Source organism: Trachypithecus francoisi, unplaced genomic scaffold (assembly GCF_009764315.1).
Source record: "Trachypithecus francoisi isolate TF-2019V2 unplaced genomic scaffold, Tfra_2.0 Lachesis_group6, whole genome shotgun sequence".
Classification (NCBI taxonomy): Eukaryota; Metazoa; Chordata; class Mammalia; order Primates; family Cercopithecidae; genus Trachypithecus; species Trachypithecus francoisi.
In genome coordinates, this window is record NW_022681471.1 from 118,562,353 (window position 1) to 118,583,031 (window position 20,679).

A 20,679-nucleotide genomic window follows, 5' to 3' on the forward strand; every position below is an offset into this window, starting at 1 on the left:
ATATGCTGTGGGTCTCCACTTAAATATTACTTCTCCTTAGGAAATATTCCCTTGACTAGGATGGATGTCCTGAGATGTGTTCCCTCCATATATCCCGTGTTTTGAAGACTGTTGCCTGATCAACAATCTTCAAAACACTCTACCGATTACTTGGTGAATGTCTTCTCAGCCAGACTGAAAGCCCATGCTGAGCCCCATGAGCGCAGGGACCCAGGCTGTCTGATTCCCCACTGTATCCCCAGTGGATGACCAGTGACCAGTACGTACTTGTTGAATGGATGAATGGGGAGTGATAGAACAAATGATGAGCTTGAGTGAAATCACTCGTTTCTCTTTAGTTATGACTACTCTACTTGTACAGAGTGGTATGATAAAATGGGTAGACAGCCACACTAGTTTGTAAAACTGTTGTGGGCCAGGTCTCACTAACACAGGCCTTCATCACAACTGTTTCAGTATTGACTGAGTGGTTCAGTTAAATATTAAAAGCCAGTGACCTTATACAAAGGCTGGAATATAACAAAAGCTCACCAAGAGTGTTGCCTAGGCCTTTCCTGAACCTTAAAGCATGCCTAAATGATTTCACTCTAATTAGTTGGCTCACAGAAAAATAAAAGTGTTTAAATACTTTAACAGAAAAAAGGAAAGACTAGTCAAATGCTTTTTCAAGTTTATGTGATTTAAGTAAAATCTTCAATAAATAAGCTAGCTTTAAACATTATTGGTAAAGTAATATTAGAAATGTCTTCAGAGTTGCCAGCATATGTTTTTGTTTGCATTTGTTGATCAAGCAATTTCATACTTATCTTTGCCAAATACTATAATGTGTCAAAATTTGGCATAGAGGCTACAAAACGATAACTCAGTCCAAAACAGAGTGATCTTTGCTTGTGTAATTTTTTTTCTTTCTTATTTTTTTGACACAGAGTTTCGCTCTTGTCACCCAGGCTGGAGTGCAATGGCACAATCTCAGCTCACTGCAACCTCCGCTTCCTGAGTAGCTGGGATTACAGCTGTCCGCCACCATGCCCAGCTAATTTTTGTATTTTTGGTGGAGACAGGGTTTCACCATGTTGGCCAGGCTGGTCTTGAACTCCTGACCTCAGATGTTCTGCTCACCTCAGCCTCCAAAAGTGCTAGGATTACAGGTGTGAGTCACTGTGCCCAGCTGCTTGTGTAATTTTTAATAAATAAAACATTGATATTGGTTTAATGAAGATAGCTACATCTTGAATTATTTAGTAAAATACCCTAACTTCTGATCTTGTGGCCTTAGGCAGTCTAGTTCACAGACATAAAGCAAGTTTGTTTTGGGAAAGGACAGTTATCATCTTTGTTTCAAAGCTAAACTATAAACTAAGTTAATGAACAAGAATAGCTTAGAGGTTAGAAGCAAGATGGAGTCAGTTACAGCAGATCACTTTCACTGTCTCAGTTGTAATTTTGCAATGGTGGTCTCATAACTTTCAATGATGACTACCACGGTTTTTATAAATAATCTAGGTAAATGATTAAAATAAATAAATAGATAAATGTAATGGGATAAATACTTGTAAACAAATGTCATAATTTTGAATCTAAAGTTATATTAAATTAAACAACAAATATTTCATTATTTGGTATTTTCCAATAAAAATAGATTGTAGGAAAACATTCTTTCTAAACATTGTGTCCTTTTTAAAGGGTAACAAATTTTTGTCTAACTCAAAGCTTATTTAAAGGTTATATAAAAAACATGGTAAAAGAAACAAGGAAATAAGAGAGACATAAAGAAAGTAATAAAAATAAAGAGAATTTAAAAGATTACTGGTAAATATCTTCAAAATGTAAACATTTGGTCTAAATTATGTAGGTCAAATACTAAGTTTGCTAAATGCTTTGCGTCATAAACTGCTTCTTCGACTTAAACATTGTTCGATTTATTGTGGAGCATTAGATTCTAGATAAGGCCTGGAGACATGTGAAATCAGCCATGCCCTCTAGCTATGCAAAAAGGTATTAAAGAAAAGAGATTTTATATAAGAAAGCATCTGTATGGCAAATGCTTGCACTAAAGTAACTGGATGTTAAAAAAGAGGGATGTTTAGGACAAGTCAGAAAGTCAAGGCGTGTCATAGCTTGTCTGTGTAAGTCGTGAAAGAATTTATGAAAGGGAATTTATGCAACAAATATCATATAATTTAAAGGTGATTAGGTCTCCTAAATGCTTTATAAAATGCCATTATGACTCCTAGCTGTACAACTTGCCTGCTTTACAGCTAGGTAAGGCCTGGGACACATGGAGTTAGATGCTGGAATAAGTCAGACCTTATCTGCACTTCTGTCTAGGTTTTAGGCTCCACACCTAGTACATAAAATCCCAAACTTACCAAGGTTTTCACCAAAAGTAAAGGTTGCTAAGAGTTAACAGTGTAACATGCATTTAAGACTACTGAAGAAATAGGTTTTTTTGTTTGTTTGCTTTTGTTTTTTTTTCTTTTTTTGAGATGGAGTTTCGCTCTTTCACCCAGGCTAGAGTGCAATGGTGCGATCTTGGCTCACGGCAACCTCTGCCTTCTGGTTTCAAGCAATTCTCCTGCCTCAGCCTCCCGAGTAACTGGGATTATAGGTGCCCGCCACCACACCTGGTTAATTTTTGTATTTTTAGTAGAGACAGGGTTTTACCATGTTGGCCAGGGTGGTCTTGAACTCCTGACCTTGTGATCTGCCCACCTTGGCCTCCCAAAGTGCTGGGATTACAGGTGTGAGCCACTGTGCCCGGCCTGAAGAAACAGTTTTACATGGAAAAGTAAAATATGCTTTTGGTAAAAAGCATTTTTTTTTTTTTTTTGGTAAAAAGCATATTTACAAGGGAAGTAAAATATGCTTTTGGTAAAAGATTATAAGGAGGCATGAAAATGTGGATTTTTGCCTAGATTAAAAGGTTAAAGGATTGTTTTAAGTTGGATAAAATAAAGATGAAGGTTTAAGCAAGTTGTGGAAGGTTGATTGTAAAGGAAATTCTGTGTGTAAACATACTGGCCAAAGTTAAAAGGGTATCACCCAGTTTTTCTGTAAATTGAATATTAAAATAAAAGCACATAGGCCAGGCATGGTGGCTCACGCCTGTAATCCCAGCACTTTGGGAGGCTGAGGCAGGCAGATCAGGTCAGAAGTTCAAGACCAGCCTGGCCAACATGGTGAAACCCCGTCTCTACTAAAGATACAAAAATTAGCTGGACATGGTGGCACATGCCTGTAGTCCCAGCTACTTGGGAGGCTGAGACAGGAGAATTGCTTGAACCCGGGAGGCAGAGGTTGCAGTGAGTCGAGATCACACCATTGCACTCCAGCCTGGGTGACAAAGCGAGACCCCGTCTCAAATAAAAAAAAAAAAAAAAATCAATACAATCAATAACATAAAAGCAAAACAGGTTTCTCTGAAAGCATTAACCTGCTCTTTAACGAAAATTATAATGGGTTATAAGAGGTCTATAAAAATCTTACCTTATGGTCAAACATTAAAATTGGGTCAATATGTCTATGAGGTTTTAATAAGAATTGGGTTTAACATTAATAGTACACTAACGTGAAGGTGAAATTTGGCTTTAGTACCAAAAGCCATACAGGAAGCATTGCCAAATATAAAATGGGGTTTGGCTTTCCTTGGGCCATATATATATAAATATGTTATTGATATGTGTTCCAAAATCATGTGAAACTCCTATAATACTGATTTATCAGTGTATGTTATCAGTAATAATTATAATTATGTTAAATAATTGTGTGTCACAGAGGTAACAGATTTTCTTGTCAATTGTGTCTTTTTTTTTTTTTTTGAGATAGATGCTCGCTCTGTTGCTCAGGCTAAAGTGCAGTGGTGCAATCTCGGCTCACTGCAACTTCTGCCTCCCGGGTTCAAGCAATTCTCCTGCCTCAGCCTCCCTAGTAGCTGGGATTAGAGGTGCACACCACCATACCTGGCTAAATTTTTGTAATTTTAGTAGAGACGGGGTTTCACTGTGTTGCCTGGGGTGGTCACGAACTCCTGAGCTCTGGCAATCCACACACCTCAGCCTCCCAAAGTGCTAGGATTACAGGCATGAGCCAACGTGCCCAGCCTCAACTGTGTTTTTTTTTTTTTTTTTTGAGACGGAGTCTTGCTCTGTCGCCCAGGCTGGAGTGCAGTGGCCAGATCTCAGCTCACTGCAAGCTCCGCCTCCGGGTTCCCGCCATTCTCCTGCCTCAGCCTCCCGAGTAGCTGGGACCACAGGCGCCCGCCACCTCGCCCGGCTAATTTTTTGTATTTTTAGTAGAGACGGGGTTTCACCGTGTTAGCCAGGATGGTCTCGATCTCCTGACCTCGTGATCCGCCCGTCTCGGCCTCCCAAAGTGGTGGGATTACAGGCTTGAGCCACCGCGCCCGGCCCAATTGTGTCTTTAACTATGGCTACCCTAAAACTTTTTGTCATCTATAAACAACTGTTGTCTTGTTTTGGTCCTCTTTAGTTTTTTTTTTTTTTTAGGTGGAGTCTCACTCTTGTCACCCAGGCTGGGGTGCAATGGCATGACCTTGGCTCCGCCTTCCAGGTTTAAGTGATTCTCCTGCCTCAGCCTCCCAAGTAGCTGGGATTACAGGCACCTGCGGTCATACCTAATTTTGTTTGTATTTTTGTAGAGATGGGGTTTCACCATGTTGGCCAGGTTGGTCTTGAACTCCTGACCTCAGGTGCTCTACCTGCCTTGGCCTCCCAAAGTGCTGGGATTACAGGCATGAGCCACTGTGCCCAGCCGTTTTGGTCCTCTTTAGAAGGTGATCTTACAATCAGTTATAAAGCTCTAACATGTGGCCGGGCGCGGTGGCTCAAGCCTGTAATCCCAGCACTTTGGGAGGCCGAGACGGGCGGATCACGAGGTCAGGAGATCGAGACCATCCTGGCTAACACGGTGAAACCCCGTCTCTACTAAAAACACAAAAACTAGCCGGGCGAGATGGCGGGCGCCTGTAGTCCCAGCTACTCGGGAGGCTGAGGCAGGAGAATGGCGTAAACCCGGGAGGCGGAGCTTGCAGTGAGCTGAGATCCGGCCACTGCACTCCAGGCAACAGAGCGAGACTCCGCCTCAAAAAAAAAAAAAAAAAAAAGCTCTAACATGTGCTCTTGAATGCAGGTTTCTGATAATTTTGGAGATTGTGACATCAGAATAGAGGAAAAATGTTCAGGACTCCTGAAGAGCTAAAATGTTCATTAATATCAAGCAAGACAGGAATTAGCTGCATGAACTGAATAGCAGACTGTAGTGATTTTTTTGACTTTTTGCTTAAAATATTGCTAATTCTTTGTTTTGCTTTTCAGAGTCAAGGAAACTTTTCTTTTGAACTACTGACAGCTTTTAACAATTTAGTATACTCCGATGAACAAAATGGGGAGCATATTTGTTTCTCTCTACCCGATTTTCTCCAGAATTTGGAAACTATTTGTGAGTATTCTTAATTATGGAAATACAGTTATTTGCATAAGTTCAATAAGAATCTGTTTTCATTTGTAACAGGACACAACTGGAAAAACTGGTTATTTTACCAAGGCTTTGACTGGAATGGTGTGTTTTCCTTTAATGAATCAAACTTGACTTATGGAGCCAAGAAAGCCCTTGGAAAACTGCCCTCATATTTTGTGTACATAGTCCCTGTACGGGTTTCCGATCTGTGGTAAGTAAAGAATGTCAGTTTCTGATAGGCCGGAAACCCCAAGTTATCTTGGAACCTCAAGAGTAGAGGAATTCACCCACATCATAGGTATTTGATGGTACAAATCCATGGCTGGGCTTGGCTTTAAAAAGGTCTTACCTTGCCGGGTACGGTGGCTCACTTCTGTAATCCCAGCACTTTGGGAGGCTGAGGTGGGTGGATCACCTGCGGTCAGGAGTTCGAGACCAGCCTGACCAACATGGAGAAACCCCGTCTCTACTAAAAACACAAAATTAGCTGCGCATGGTGGCGTGTGCCTGTAATCTCAGCTACTTGGGAGGCTGAGACAGAAGAATCACTTGAGCCCAGGAGGCGGAGGTTGTGGTGAGCCAAGATCATGCCATTGCACTCCAGCCTGGGCAACAAGAGCAAAACTCTGTCTCGAAAAAAAAAAAAAAGTCTTATCTCAGAGTCCTTCTATGGAACAAAGTTTAATCAAAGCCTTTTTTTAATTTTTAAAAATTAAATTAAAAAATTTTATTAAAAAAATAATTTTCCTTGCTGCACTTTATTTATTTATTTTTTTTTTTTTGAGACGGAGTCTCACTCTGTCGCCCAGGCTGGAGTGCAGTGGGGCGATCTCGGCTCACTGCAAGCTCCACCTCTGGGGTTCACGTCATTCTCCTGCCTCAGCCTCCCGAGTAGCTGGGACTACAGGTGCCTGCCACTACGCCTGGCTAAGTTTTTGTATTTTTAGTAGAGACGGGGTTTCACCATGTTAGGCAGGATGGTCGCAATCTCCTGACCTCGTGCTCCGCCTGACTTGGCCTCCCAAAGTGCTGGGATCACAGGCGTGAGCCACCGCGCCTGGCCCCTTGCTGCACTTTATACAAATAAACTGGCCAAGTACAATAAAGCAAATTGGTCCTACCATGATTTGTCTTCTAATAAAAATAGGAAACTGGAGGAAGAAAAATTATGTTTCAAAAACTATTGTATACCTGTTAAATTCTAGTCTTGTCTGATGTTTTCCAGTTTTTATTATTTTCTACAGTTTGGATTAAATTCTAATTTTTCTGGCTACAGGTCTTCAAAGTAATGTTTTCAATTTTTCCTTTTCCTTTTCCCCCATTTTTCCTAATTGGAAATCACTGAAATCTAAGCTGTGCCTTCTTAAAGCCCTGTGAACTGAAGACTAGACAACTTAAACTTCAGAAGAAAACAGCAGTAACCTATTTATATGTGTTGCTGTTGTGTACTATTAAGTTTCAGCAGGTGCTGCCTCTAAGCCTCCGAAACAGAGAGTGCTACCGGGAACAAGTCAACCTCTTTTACTTCAGTGCTGCATTCGGTACCCCATAATGATGAGCCCCTCTAAGCAGGAAGTAGCCAGAAAGATTATGACGCCCCATCTCCCTACGATTCTCATGATAAATAAATATACAAGCATGATAGAAATCATGCTCAAATTGACGGTCGGGATTGTGGCAGGCCAGGTCTCACTAACGTAGGCTTCCATCACAACTGTTCAGTACTCGCTGAGTGGTTCAGTTAAATATTAAAAGCCAGTGCCCTATACAAAGGCTGGGATGTAACAAAAGCCCAAGAATTTTGCCTAGGACTTTCCTGAACCCTAAAGCACGATTAAATAAGTTTTACTGGGGGTCTGAAGAGACTCCCCAGGCCTCCACAAACAACTTGACTGGGAGCCTGAAGGAACTCCCCAAATCTCCATGATTTAGCCGGAGACAAGATAAGGGTAATCACCTCAGCACTTGGATCCAGTCAGATTAAGTAAATTTACTGAGACTCCAGAGGAAGGTCTTCAGGATTCAGACCTTAGTTATAGATTAAAAGAAGTTAATCACTTATGTCTTTAGGTGAATGCACACTTAACACGTAGACATATAGCTTAGAAGGTATATAAGCTCTGGAAAACTTTGTAATTTTGAGTTGGTCTGGTGATAATTTCCAGGTCTTCTCCCTGTAACCGGTCACAGAAATAAAAACTCTCTTCCTTTAAAGAGAGGTGAATAAAAACTTTATGCATTCACCTAAAGACATAAGTGATTAACTTCTTTTAATCTATAACTAAGTTAATCTATAACTAAGTTAATCTGCATCTCGTTCTTGGGCCTCTAGAAATAGCAGCCCGACCCTCAGTTTGGTCCAGGAACAAAACCATGCTTTGCAGTCAGAGAAACTAAAGTTCCAAAAGAAGAGGGTTCTTTTGGAAATAAATTCCTTTCACCCTTTCCTCAGAAACAATATTCTGAATTCAAACAACGATTTTTATTCCAAGGGAGAACTGTCATTTAAAAACTGGTATTTTAGCATAATCATTTCATTCCTCAGTTAGGTTTTAATGACTCTGTGGGTAGAGTTTACTGAACACACTGAATATTTGAGAAAGCACAGTTCTTGCCCTCAAGGAACGTCCATCTCTAAAGCAAAACAAATAAATAGAGAATCGAAGACAAAAAGAGGAACAAGATTATTCATTAAGCAAATGTGGCAACATGGAGGGAGAACTGTCTCCAGAGAGTTATTAGAGTGGCCTGGGAGTGAGATGCAGAACACGACAAGAGATTTTCAGGGAAGAAGCCCATAAAGACAAGAAGTGATTTATTAATTTTGCAAAGAGATCAGCTGACACCACATTAAAGACAGTTTTTATTTTGATTTTTATTTTTTATAGAGATGGGGTCTCACTATGTTGTCCAGGCTGGTCTCAAACTCCTGGGCTCAAGCAACCCACCTGCCTTGGCCTCCCAAAGTGTTAGGATGACAACCGTAAGCCACTGCACCTGGCCAAAGGCAGTTTTTATGAACTGGCTAGGAAAAAACTGAAACTAAGATAGGCGTTAACAGGAAGTAACAGGAGTACAATGTCCACTTCAGTCCATAAAGTGAGGGTCTGAAATGAAGCAGCGCCAAAGAAAAGGAAGTCAAATTCAAATGTATGTGAATACGACTTAGCGACCTTCTGGAAGGTGGGGGCTGACAGCTAACATTTAAAGTAGTTATTTTACCTTCATTTAAATTATGTCATTTTATTCTCATAACCTTCCTGGGACAAGGAGAAGGAATAATCTGCCCAGTTCAAAAAAAGGGAAGCTGAGGCTCACAGAGAAAAAACGATTTGTCCTATGTGATAGGGGCAGATCTTGCTTACTGCCCAGCCAGTAGCCCATCTCTTCTGCCTTGTCAAAACCACCCCAATTTTGATGGGTGCCCATGTGGCCAGCCCCAGAGAATGAATCTTGACAAGTCCACACCAACGAAGGTAATGGCACTGCCTTTGTCAGGATCTCTGCCAGATACTTGCTTTCTGAGAGTCCCGTGAAGCTTAGAAAGGCCATGTGACAGTTCCACCCCCAAGAAATTTAAGGGACACCTGCAAGGCGGCATACAGAAAGATTTTCTTTCCTAATAAAAAGGGAGCTATGGGGAGAGTCCTCGTACTCCCTTTTTACTGCAGTTGCTGTCTTGTGAGTCTGAAGTGACGAGCCTGAGGATGGAAACCAACTCACTGTGAAGGAGAGGAAGCGTCGAAGAGACTGGTTCCCTGATCACATTGTTGAGCCATGGAACCGACCCTGGGACCTCCCTCCCATCCCCAAACTTCTTGGAGATTCTGCAGAAAAGCATGAACATGGCAGGCCTGAGACTGCTATCCTTGGAAAGGTTGCTTTCAAGGTTGGCCACTGACTGGGTGTCCGGGAACTTAGATTTCAGGAGGGCTCCCACCATTTCTTAAACTGCTAAGAATGCCTCACTGTGGTTTATGCTGACTCCTGCTTTCTTTGTGGGGTCTGGATTTGGATATGTGGCAAGCAGAGGGTACCTATGTGACCAGTCCCCAATAAAAGTCCTGGGCACTGAGTTTCTAATGAGCTTCCCTGGAAGACAGCATCTCACATGTGTTGTCACAACTTCTTGCTAAAGGAATTAAGCACATCCTGTGTGGCTCTACTGTGCCGGCTTACCCCTGGACTTCCAACTCATGTGCCTTTTTCCTTTCCTGATTTTACTCTTGTACTCTTTCACTGCAATACATCATGACCATGAATACAACTATATGCTGAGTCCCATAAGTCTTCCCAGTCAATCATCAAACCTGGGGATGGTTCTTGGGGACTCCCCCACACAAAAATAAAGGTCCTTTCTTTTTTTTTTTTTTTTTTTTTGAGACGGAGTCTTGCTCTTTCGCCCGGGCTGGAGTGCAGTGGCTGGATCTCAGCTTACTGCAAGCTCCGCCTCCCGGGTTTTACGCCATTCTCCTGCCTAAGCCTCCGGAGTAGCTGGGACTACAGGCGCCCGCCACCTCGCCCGGCTAGTTTTTTGTATTTTTAGTAGAGACGGGGTTTCACCGTGTTAGCCAGGATGGTCTCGATCTCCTGACCTCGTGATCCGCCCGTCTCGGCCTCCCAAAGTGCTGGGATTACAGGCTTGAGCCACCGCGCCCGGCCTAAAGGTCCTTTCATTAAGCTTCTGATCACTGGACTTTCTGCAATTTGTGAATGATATAACAATAAAGACAGTAAGTAGTGTAGGGAACTCAAACACAGGCTATCTGCCTCTAAATCCCAAGCTCATGCTCCAATCCCATACTGCCTCAGGTCAGCTGAGCAAGTTGACAAGGGCTTGAAGAACTGAAAGGAATGGTAAGAATAAAGGAAAGTAGGAAGAGCTTCAAAGGTCAGAAAAAAACATAAATTTGTCAAAGTAAACACAGCACAAGGTAGAGTTTAAGGCCTGCAGCAAGAATAGGAAGAGAATAAGGATACAGTGGCAAAGTCTTAGGAAATTAATATTCTTATAAAGTAGTTGGCTTTTTTCAAAGATATTGTATTTCATACAATTTTAGAATTTCAGCATCTAGTGTGGGAATGAACCTTCCTATCCAGGTAGCCCCACTTCCGGGGGGGGAGCACAGGACCTAGAAGGGCAGCTAGTAATTACCGTTACTCATCTCTAATCAGAAAATTCTTCTCACTTCTCTAGTAATTTCTACCTCACAGCCTCAGGTCTATCCTCATAAGGAACATCTACGACTTCTTTTCTGTAAAAGACCTTTCAGATTTTCTGCAATGTCCCTAAGTTTCTTCTTCAAATTGAGATCCCCAATTCTAAAAAGTATTGTTCATAAGCCCTAGGATCCAAGCTATTGACTGTTTGCATTGTGAACCTGGGTGTGTTATCAGAACTCAATTAGATATTTTACTTCTGCATCAAAGCAGGTAGTTACCTCTGTACACTTTAGGAGTCCTCTTAGTTTGCAAGTTAGGCAGCTGGAACTTGAAATATACTTTCCCTACAGAAAAAAAAGGACAGTCTTAATATAGTCCCTCTGCAATACTAATAGCACTTTTCAGAGGAGGAGGAGGAGGAGGAGGAGGAGGAGGTGGAGGAGGAAGTGGTCCTTTCCCCATTCCTAAGCATAGAGTAGTTTAGGGACGGTTTAGAAAAAGCCAAAGGTCACAAAGCTCATCTTTGGTCATCCTCTCACTGATGTAAACTGTGTGAATGATTCAGATGTTTAACATTCTCAGAGGTACAGATTTTCTTTTTATTTATTTATTCTTTTTTTTAGAAAGAACAGAGGCAAAGCTCTAATTTGGTTGACTTAAACAAAAACCAACCAACCAACTTAAGGGCATAGGGCCTTGAGGGAGGTAGGGAGGAGCTCTAAAGTGAGTTCTCCTATAAATTGTTCCTTCCTTTGGAGACAGTGACAATAGGAGGTTGTAAGTTTATCAGGAGGGAAGGCCAAGAATCAGGAGACCAGGAGGTTTGGTTTTGAGTGAGGGAGTGGAATGCAGGCCTGGGTGCCCACCACTAACTGGTGAGTTGCCTAAATGTATAAATAGGTCACCAGGAACTAGGAAGTATTTAGTGTCCAGTCTTGAAGGTAGGCACTCAACAAATGTATGCAGAACAAATGGGGCTCCCAGGAGATTTTTTTTTTTTTTTTTGAGGTGGAGTCTTGCTCTGTCGCCCAGGCTGGAGTGCAATGGCGCAATCTCGGCTCACTGCAATCTCCGCCTCCCGGGTTCAAGCGATTCTCCTGCCTCAGCCTCTTGAGTAGCTGGGATTACAGGTGCCCACCACCATGCCCGGCTATTTTTTGTATTTTTAGTAGAGACAGGGTTTCACCACATTGGTCAGGCTGGTCTTGATCTCCTGACCTTGTGATCTGCCCACCTCAACCTCCCAAAGCTGCTGGGATTACAGGCATGAGCCACCGCACCCGGCTGAGATTTTATGTAGATTTCGAAAGACTTAAGAAACGAATCTACTCTGGGAGTCAGGCTCACAGATGTTTAATTCCAGTTTTCTTTCTTTTTTTTTTTTTTTTTTGAGACGGAGTCTCGCTCTGTCGCCCAGGCTGGAGTGCAGTGGCGCGATCTCGGCTCAAGCTCCGCCTCCCGGGTTCACGCCATTCTCCTGCCTCAGCCTCCTGAGTAGCTGGGACTATAGGCGCCCGCCACCGCGCCCGGCTAATTTTTTGTATTTTTGGTAGAGACAGGGTTTCACCGTGATCTCGATCTCCTGACCTTGTGATCCGCCCGCCTCGGCCTCCCAAAGTGCTGGGATTACAGGCGTGAGCCACCGCGCCCGGCCAATTCCAGTTTTCAAAACATAAATGGGTCTTCTTAAAGACAATATACTTCTTAGGATCAATATGTAGAAATAAAAAATATCTGATCATCTCTCTTGTCTCTCACAGTTTGTATATGAACTAGAACCTTCACGACTTTCTAAAATTGCATAAATTTCAGAAAGGAAAGAATTCTCATTTATTCTGAAGTTTTATTTTATTTATTTTATTTTATTTATTTTATTTTATTGTTGAGACGGAGTCTCGCTCTGTCCCCCGGGCTGGAGTGCAGTGGCCGGATCTCAGCTCACTGCAAGCTCCGCCTCCCGGGTTTACGCCATTCTCTCGCCTCAGCCTCCGGAGTAGCTGGGACTACAGGCGCCCGCCACCTCGCCCGGCTAGTTTTTTGTATTTTTAGTAGAGACGGGGTTTCACAGTGTTAGCCAGGATGGTCTCGATCTCCTGACCTCGTGATCCGCCCGTCTCGGCCTCCCAAAGTGCTGGGATTACAGGCTTGAGCCACCGCGCCCGGCCCCTGAAGTTTTAAATTCACAATGTGTGTGTGTTTGTAGGTACTTTCATCTAACCTCAGCTTCCGCAAATATCAAAAGAGAATCTGGTGAGCAGAAAGATGGCAGCATTAGCTCCAAAGTACACATCCATATGAAAAATGCAGTTATTAAAAAATATTCAGAGGGGCCAGGCGCAGTGGCTCATGCCTGTAATCCCACCGCTTTGAGGTCAAGGTGGGTGAATCACTTGAGATCAGGACTTTGAGACCAGCCTGACCAACATGGTGAAACCCTGACTCTATTAAAAATAAAAAAAAATTAAAAAAAAATTAGCCAGGTGTCGCAGCGTGTGCCTGTAGTCCCAGCTACTCAGGAGGCTGAGGAAGGAGAATTGCTTGAACCCAGGAGGTGGAGGTTGCAGTGAGCCAAGGCTGCAGTGAGATCGTGCCATTGCACTCCAGCCTGGGCGACAGAGCAAGACTATTCTATCTGGGGGCCTTGGATTGAGACTATGTACTATCATGGTTTGAGATTATGTCTGTTTTCCCTGTGCTTTCATCCCACAGTAAACTTTTAAACGTTAGGGCCCAGCCTGCCCAACGTGGTGAAACCCCATCTCTACTAAAAATACAAAAATTAGCTGGGTGTGGTGGTGCACGTAATCCAAGCTACTGGAGAGGATAAGGTAGGAGGATCACTTGAACCCCGGAGGCGGAGGTCGCAGTGAGCCAAGATCGTGCCACTGCACTCCAGCCTGGGCAAAAGAGTGAGACCCTGTCTCCAGAAAAACTGTTAGGCCCTGTCTTACTCAAATATGTGTTTATCTACTCTCAGGCTGCTCTCCTCCCACACCCTCATCTTTTAGTAGATTCTTCAAATGCTTGCTGAACTTAATATATACCTTTGTTGCAGTTCTCTCACTTGTAGTGCTGGGCTGCCTTAGGGCTTAACTCCTCAAAGATGCTTTTTTGTTTTGTTTTGTTTTGTTTTTTGAGATGGAGTCTTGCTCTGTCACCCAGGCTGGAGTGCAGTGGTGCGATTTCAGCTCACTGCAACCTCCACCTCCCCGGTTCAAGCGATTCTCCTGCCTCAGCCTCCTGAGTAGCTGGGATTACAGGTGCCCGCCACCATGTCAGGCTATTTTCTGTATTTTTAGTAGAGACGGGGTTACACCATGTGGGCCAGGCTGGTCTCGAACTGCTAACCTCATGATCCGCCCACCTCAGCCTCTCAAAGTGCTGGGATTACAGGCGTGAGCCACCGCACTCGGCCTCGAAGATGCTTTCTCTGATCACTGAAGCCCAATACGGTCTCTCTATAAATGAGAATTACTACAGCATGTGTTTACTTCACGTCTATTATTACTCGTCCCCCAACCCCTGTAAGCTGTAAATTCGGAAAGAGCATGGGCTTTAAAATTAGGCAGATCGGGCCGGGCGCGGTGGCTCAAGCCTGTAATCCCAGCACTTTGGGAGGCCGAGACGGGTGGATCACGAGGTCAGGAGATCGAGACCATCCTGGCTAACACGGTGAAACCCCGTCTCTACTAAAAAATACAAAAAAATTAGCCGGGCGAGGTGGCGGGCGCCTGTAGTCCCAGCTACTCGGGAGGCTGAGGCAGGAGAATGGCGTGAACCCGGGAGGCGGAGCTTGCAGTGAGCTGAGATCTGGCCACAGCACTCCAGCCTGGGCGGCAGAGCGAGACTCCGTCTCAAAAAAAATAAATAAATAAAATAAAATAAAATAAAATAAAATTAGGCAGATCGAAGCTCAAATTCCATTTCTACCACTCACTATCAGTATAACTTTGGCCCAATAACTCTGGGCTTGTTCCCCTAACTCACTGGGGGTGTTTAACAGATGAAACGGGATATCTTTCATAAAACATCGAGTACTGCAACTTGCGTATAGCAGACAGTGGCATTTTCTCTCCCTCAAGGAAAAAGGTCCCACTGTACCTAAAAAGCAGATGACCAGGGGCAGACATTCAGTAATTGTCAGTTTACTTCAGACAACACATTCTGACCTAAGGGCAAAAAAACATTTTTTCAACCAATTCAAGCTCGCCAACGATCCCGATCTGGGGGGTGAAGGTGAAGGTTTTCAAATTGAACAAAAAAGATTCCTTGTCAAACCCGAAGACGTTGGGTCACACTGCTTGGCTGCATACCAGATTCCAATGTCTGCAAACTTTGTAGACTTGTCACCAGGAACTTCAGGGACAGGACCTGACTGCTAGACGAAGCTGTGGCCTTGTGCAGATCATCACCAATCTCTCCCGACCCGGAGAGGACTGACCGACAGACACATCTTCCTCCCCTGCCTCTCACCTCGGCCCCCTCATCCCACAGCCAGTCGGGCCCGCGACCAGGGTCGTCCCAGAGGAGGAACGCGCCCCCCCGCTTCCCGGTCCCAGAGCCAGGGGAGACTCACTGCCGAAGTCTTTGGCCTGGTGGAGGAGCTCCTGGTCTCCCGCTTGCTGCAGCTCCTCCTCCGCGGACTCATCCACCGTCTCGGATGGCTGCTCGGGTGGAGCCTCGGCATTGGGCTGCCCACCGCCTGTCGCCGGCTGCTGCAAGCCCAGCCAACTGCTCAAGCCCCGGAACATCCCGTCCGCGGGGCCGCCGCCGCGGTCCGGATCCCCAGAGACCGGAGCGAGGACTGGATGCCTCTGGCTCCACTCTGCGCGACTCTCAGGGAGATGTCCGGAAGTCGGAGGAAAACTGGAGTCGTCTGCAGCCCCGCCTCTATGGCGACTCCGCCGCGGCTGCGCAAGCGTCACTTCCGTCCAAAGGCTCCGCCCCTGGTGGCGTCAGTTGTGACAACTGTTTTGTGCGTGTGGATAGGGACAAAGAGCTTTCCCAGCGTAGCCCCGCCTTGCCTTTTTCCTCATTCGCCGGCTTTGTAGGTGACTGACCTAGTAGGCGTGTGGACGGTGTCTTTGTCGTAGTCCTAGCCAGTCTCATTTTAAGATTGCCTCTAAGCAGCTTGGCTGGTGACTTAGCCTCGCCTTTTCAGGTCCCGCAGGGCTGGGTTCCCGCGGAATTGGATGTCTTTAGCCTCCTCCTGAGCCCAATTGAAAACTAACCCAAAGCTGCCAAGCCCAACTAACAGGGAATAAGAGGACAGAATAAGGTGTTAAACACCACAATGGGATGCTGTCAGCAGAATCTAGACTATGAGAAGCCACAGGACAGACAACCTTGTTTCTTCAAATAAATTGCAAGGAAGAGGGGGGTGTGGTGGGGAACCTATAGATTAAAAAAGACTTAAGAGATGTAACCCGTGGCCCCTTGTGCATTTTATTAGGACCCTAATTCAGCAAACACATTGAAAAAACTAGTATGATACTTATTATAAGAACTGGAAATTTGGACCCTGGGTAGTTGATAAAATGGAGGAATTGTGAAATTAAAAAATTTTAATTGTGGTAAAATACACAAAATTTACCATCTTAATATGATTTACCATCTTAACCATTTCTAAGTGCACAATTCAGTACTGTTAAGTACATTCACGATGTTGTGAAATCAATATTCAGAACTCTTCATCTTGCAATTAAAAGAATGAAAAATAGGCCGGCACAGTGACTCACGCCTGTAATCCCAGCACTTTGGGAGGCCGAGGCGGGCGGATCACAAGGTCAGGAGTTCGAGACCATCCTGCCTAACACGGTGAAACCCCGTCTCTACTAAAAATACAAAAAAAATTAGCCAGACATGGTGGCGGGTGCCTGTAGTCAACTACTCGGGAAGCTGAGGCAGGAGAATGGCGTGAACCCGGGAGGCGGAGCTTGCAGTGAGCCGAGATCAAGCCATTGCACTCCAGCCTGGGTGACAGAGCAAGACTCCGTCTCACAAAAAAAAGAAAAAAAAAAGAATGAAAAATAGAAAGAACTTCATCTTGCAAAACTGAAACTACCTATTAAACAACTCCCCATTCCTGTCCTTGTCATCCCCCTCCTACCCCCATTCTACTTCTTGTCTCTGTGGGTCTGACTAGATACCTTAATATAAGTGGAATCATTCAATATTTGTCTGTGACTGGCTTCTTTCACTTAGTATAATGTCCTCAAGGCTGTGTCAATTTCTTTGTAAGACTGAATAGTATTCCCTTGTATGTATACACCACGTTTTGTTTATCCATCGCGCATATTGAGATTTTACCAAAGAAATGATACCGTATCTGGGCCAGGCGCAGTGGCTCACACCTGTAATCCCAGCGCTTTGGGAGGCCGAGACGGATGGATCACCTGAGGTTAGGAGCTTGAGACTAGCCTGACCAACATGGTGGAACCCCGTCTCTACTAAAAATACAAAAAGTTAGCCAGGTGTGGTGGCGGGTGCCTGTAATCCCAGCTACTCGGGAGACTGAGGCAGGAGAATCACTTGAACTCAGGAGGCGGAGGTTGCAGTGAGCTGAGATCCTGCTGTTGCACTCCAGCCTGGGCGACAAGAGCAAAACTCCGTAAAAAAAAAAAAAAAAAAAAGAAAAGAAATGATACCATGTCTGGAATTTGCTTCAAATGAATACAGGATGGGGGTGGGGGGAAATGGGTAGGGATATAGATGAAACAAGCCTGGCCATGGGTTGAAGCTGGGTAATTAAACATTTGTCTTTTCTATATTTTTAACTTTTCCCACAATAACATGTAAAACTAACAAAAAACTAGTGATGTGAATAACTACCGCCTCAGAGCAGGGAGTTCATGGACACATTTCCAAGCACAGTCTCCAGTCATAGTTGTGGAAGGACATCCATGATTCCTTGGTCCCCAGCTATTTTGAGAAGAGGCGGACGATTCCAGTGACCTGAGGGAGTACATGAGGAATTGATTACAACTCTGATTTCCCTTCTGTCCAGTTTTCCAGCCTGACTTATATTTACACTTTATTCAGGTCCAGGATTTTAGGTTATCAAGCCCAACCTGTTTTTTCTTTCCCCCAAACAGCTTTGTTGAGATTTAAACAATTCACCTGTCTAAAGCGTACAATTCAATGGTATATATTTTTGGTATATTACACTATAATATTTTAAATTGTAGTAAACATAACTTTTTTTAGTGTACAGTTCAGTGACATTAATGACATTTCAGCCTGTTTTTAGAGTCCAAGTATTGATTCAGCTTTGAAGTCAGGAGATGTCTTAGGATCAATGCCTTTCTAGGCTTTATTAAGTCAGTGAGAACCTGAAAGTGATTGAGACTTTCCGGAATAGGATATTTGCTTCAAGTATGATTGAACAGAGCCTGGAATTTGAGTGAGAAGCCTAGGATAGGCTTCTATTCCATCATCTAGTAGGTGAATAAACTTGACTTTTTTTTTTTTTTTCTTTTGAGACGGAGTCTCGCTCTGTCTTGCCCAGGCTAAAGTGCAGTGGCACAATCTCAGCTCACTGTATCGTCTGCCTCCTGGGTTCAAGCGATTCTCCTGCCTCAGCCTACCAATAGCTGGAATTACAGGCGCCTGCCATCACACCTGGCTAATGTTGTGTTTTTAGTAGAGATGGGGTTTCACCATGTTGGCCAGGCTGGTCTCGAACTCCTGATCTCAGGTGATCCATCCACATCGGCCTCCCAAAGTGCTGGGATTACAGGAGTGAGCCACCGCGCCCGGCCTAAACATGATGTTTTACTTGTCTTTTTGCCCTTCAAGTTTCCTCACTTGCAAAAGAAGTATAGTGCTGGTCCTTCCATAGCAGAGGTGGGGCCCAGCCCTTTCAGCCTTACTCTGCTTTATCTTAAGGTACACTCAAAATCGTGGTGAACACTGTGGTCACAAGGGATAGACAGTTTTACAACTGTTCTGAAAGGTAGAATTCTTTTTTTTTTTTTTTTTTTGAGACGGAGTCTCGCTCTGCCGCCTGGGCTGGAGTGCAGTGGCCGAATCTCAGCTCACTGCAAGCTCCGCCTCCCGGGTTCACGCCATTCTCCTGCCTCAGCCTCCGGATTAGCTGGGACTACAGGCGCCCGCCACCTCGCCCGGCTAGATTTTTGTATTTTTTTAGTAGAGACGGGGTTTCACCGTGTTAGCCAGGATGGTCTCGATCTCCTGACCTCGTGATCCGCCCGTCTCGGCCTCCCAAAGTGCTGGGATTACAGGCTTGAGCCACCGCGCCCGGCCTTGAAAGGTAGAATTCTTAAAAATAAGAGATTACGCTGGGCACAATGGCTCATGCCTATAATCCCAGCACTTTGTGAGGCCACGGTAGGAGGATTGCATGAGTCTAGGAGTTTGAGACCAGCCTAGGCAACATAAGGAGACCCTGTCTATACAAAAAATAAAAAATGAGCTGGGTGTAGTGGCTTGCACCTGTCGTCTCAGCTACTTGGGAGGCTGAGGCAGGGGGATTGCTTGAGCCTGGGAGCTGGAGGCTGCAATGAGCTGTGATCATGCCACTGCACTCCAGCCTGGGTGATAGAGTGAGACCCTGACTCAAAAAATAGAAAAAAAAAAAAAAAAAAGATTACAAAAGAAGAACATAAGCAATCAACTTAATGATGGGCTTCATTTTCATTTAAAAAAAAATCATCTGGCCAGGCACGGTGGCTCATGCCTGTAATACCAGAACTTTGGGAGGCTGAGGTGGGTGGATCACCTGTGGTCAGGAGTTCAAGACCAGCCTGGCCAACATGGTAAAACCCTGTCTCTACTAAAAATACAAAAATTAGCCAGGCGTGGTGGTGGGCACCTGTAATCCCAGCTACTTGGGAGGCTGAGGCAGGAGAATCACTTGAACCCGGGAGGTGAAGGTTGCAGTGAGCCGAGATTGTGCCATTGTCCTCCAGCCTGGGCAACAAGAATGAAACCCCATTTAAAAAAAAAAAAGTCATCTTGTGCGGATTCAGCAAAATGTTATGCTGGTGGTGGGCCATGAACTGACACTTGTTGAATGAGGATACACCCTTATCCCACACAATTCAGTCAATCCACACCCTGTTATCAAATTTGTTTTCCAGCTCGTTGTTTTTCCTATTTGAGATTAATAATACAATAGTTATTATACTGAGCCCTTTGTATATACAGGCTATCTTTATCCATTAGCCTCATAAATGAATATAATAGGACAATTAGATCAGGCCTCACATCCTGTGGTGGAGTCTGGCTGTGCATTGATGTCCTGGCTTTGCCACTCATATTAACTAATGTACCCTTGGTCAAGACATTTCACATCTCTGAACCTCAGGTCCCTCATTCTTTTTTTTTTTTTTTTTTTTTTTTTGAGACGGAGTCTCGCTCTATCGCCCAGGCTGGCGTGCAGTGGCCGGATCTCAGCTCACTGCAAGCTCCGCCTCCCGGGTTTACACCATTCTCCTGCCTCAGCCTCCCGAGTAGCTGGGACTACAGGCGCCCGCCACCTCGCCCGGCTAGTTTTTTGTATTTTGTATTTTTTTTTTTTTTTTTTTTTTTTTGAGACGGAGTCTTGCTCTGCCACCAAGGCTGGAGTGCAGTGGCCGGCTCTCAGCTCACTGCAAGCTCCGCCTCCCGGGTTCACGCCATTCTCCTGCCTCAGCCTCCCGAGTAGCTGGGACTACAGGCGCCCGCCTCGTCGCCCGGCTAGTTTTTTGTATTTTTTTAGTAGAGACGGGGTTTCACCGTATTAGCCAGGATAGTCTCGATCTCCTGACCTCATGATCCGCCCGTCTCGGCCTCCCAAAGTGCTGGGATTACAGGCTTGAGCCACCGCGCCCGGCCGTTTTTTGTATTTTTTAGTAGAGACGGGGTTTCACCGTGTTAGCCAGGATGGTCTCGATCTCCTGACCTCGTGATCCGCCCGTCTCGGCCTCCCAAAGTGCTGGGATTACAGGCTTAAGCCACCGCGCCCGGCCAGGTCCCTCATTCTAAAAAGGGGATCATAACAACTGTCCTGGTTGTAAAAAGATAATGAAAGATGGAACT

At 44.6% G+C, this 20,679-nt stretch overlaps 1 protein-coding gene across 1 annotated transcript in view; it reads right to left on the reverse strand.

Annotated features, from left to right (window-relative positions):
- Window positions 1-15,550, reverse strand: part of SYAP1 (synapse associated protein 1) — a 46,126-nt gene extending 30,576 nt beyond the window's left edge. The window contains 1 exon segment of the mRNA XM_033200977.1: window positions 15,215-15,550. Coding sequence (XP_033056868.1) covers window positions 15,215-15,389 — 175 coding nt within the window. The 5' untranslated portion in view covers window positions 15,390-15,550.
- Window positions 15,551-20,679: the final 5,129 nt, after the last annotated feature.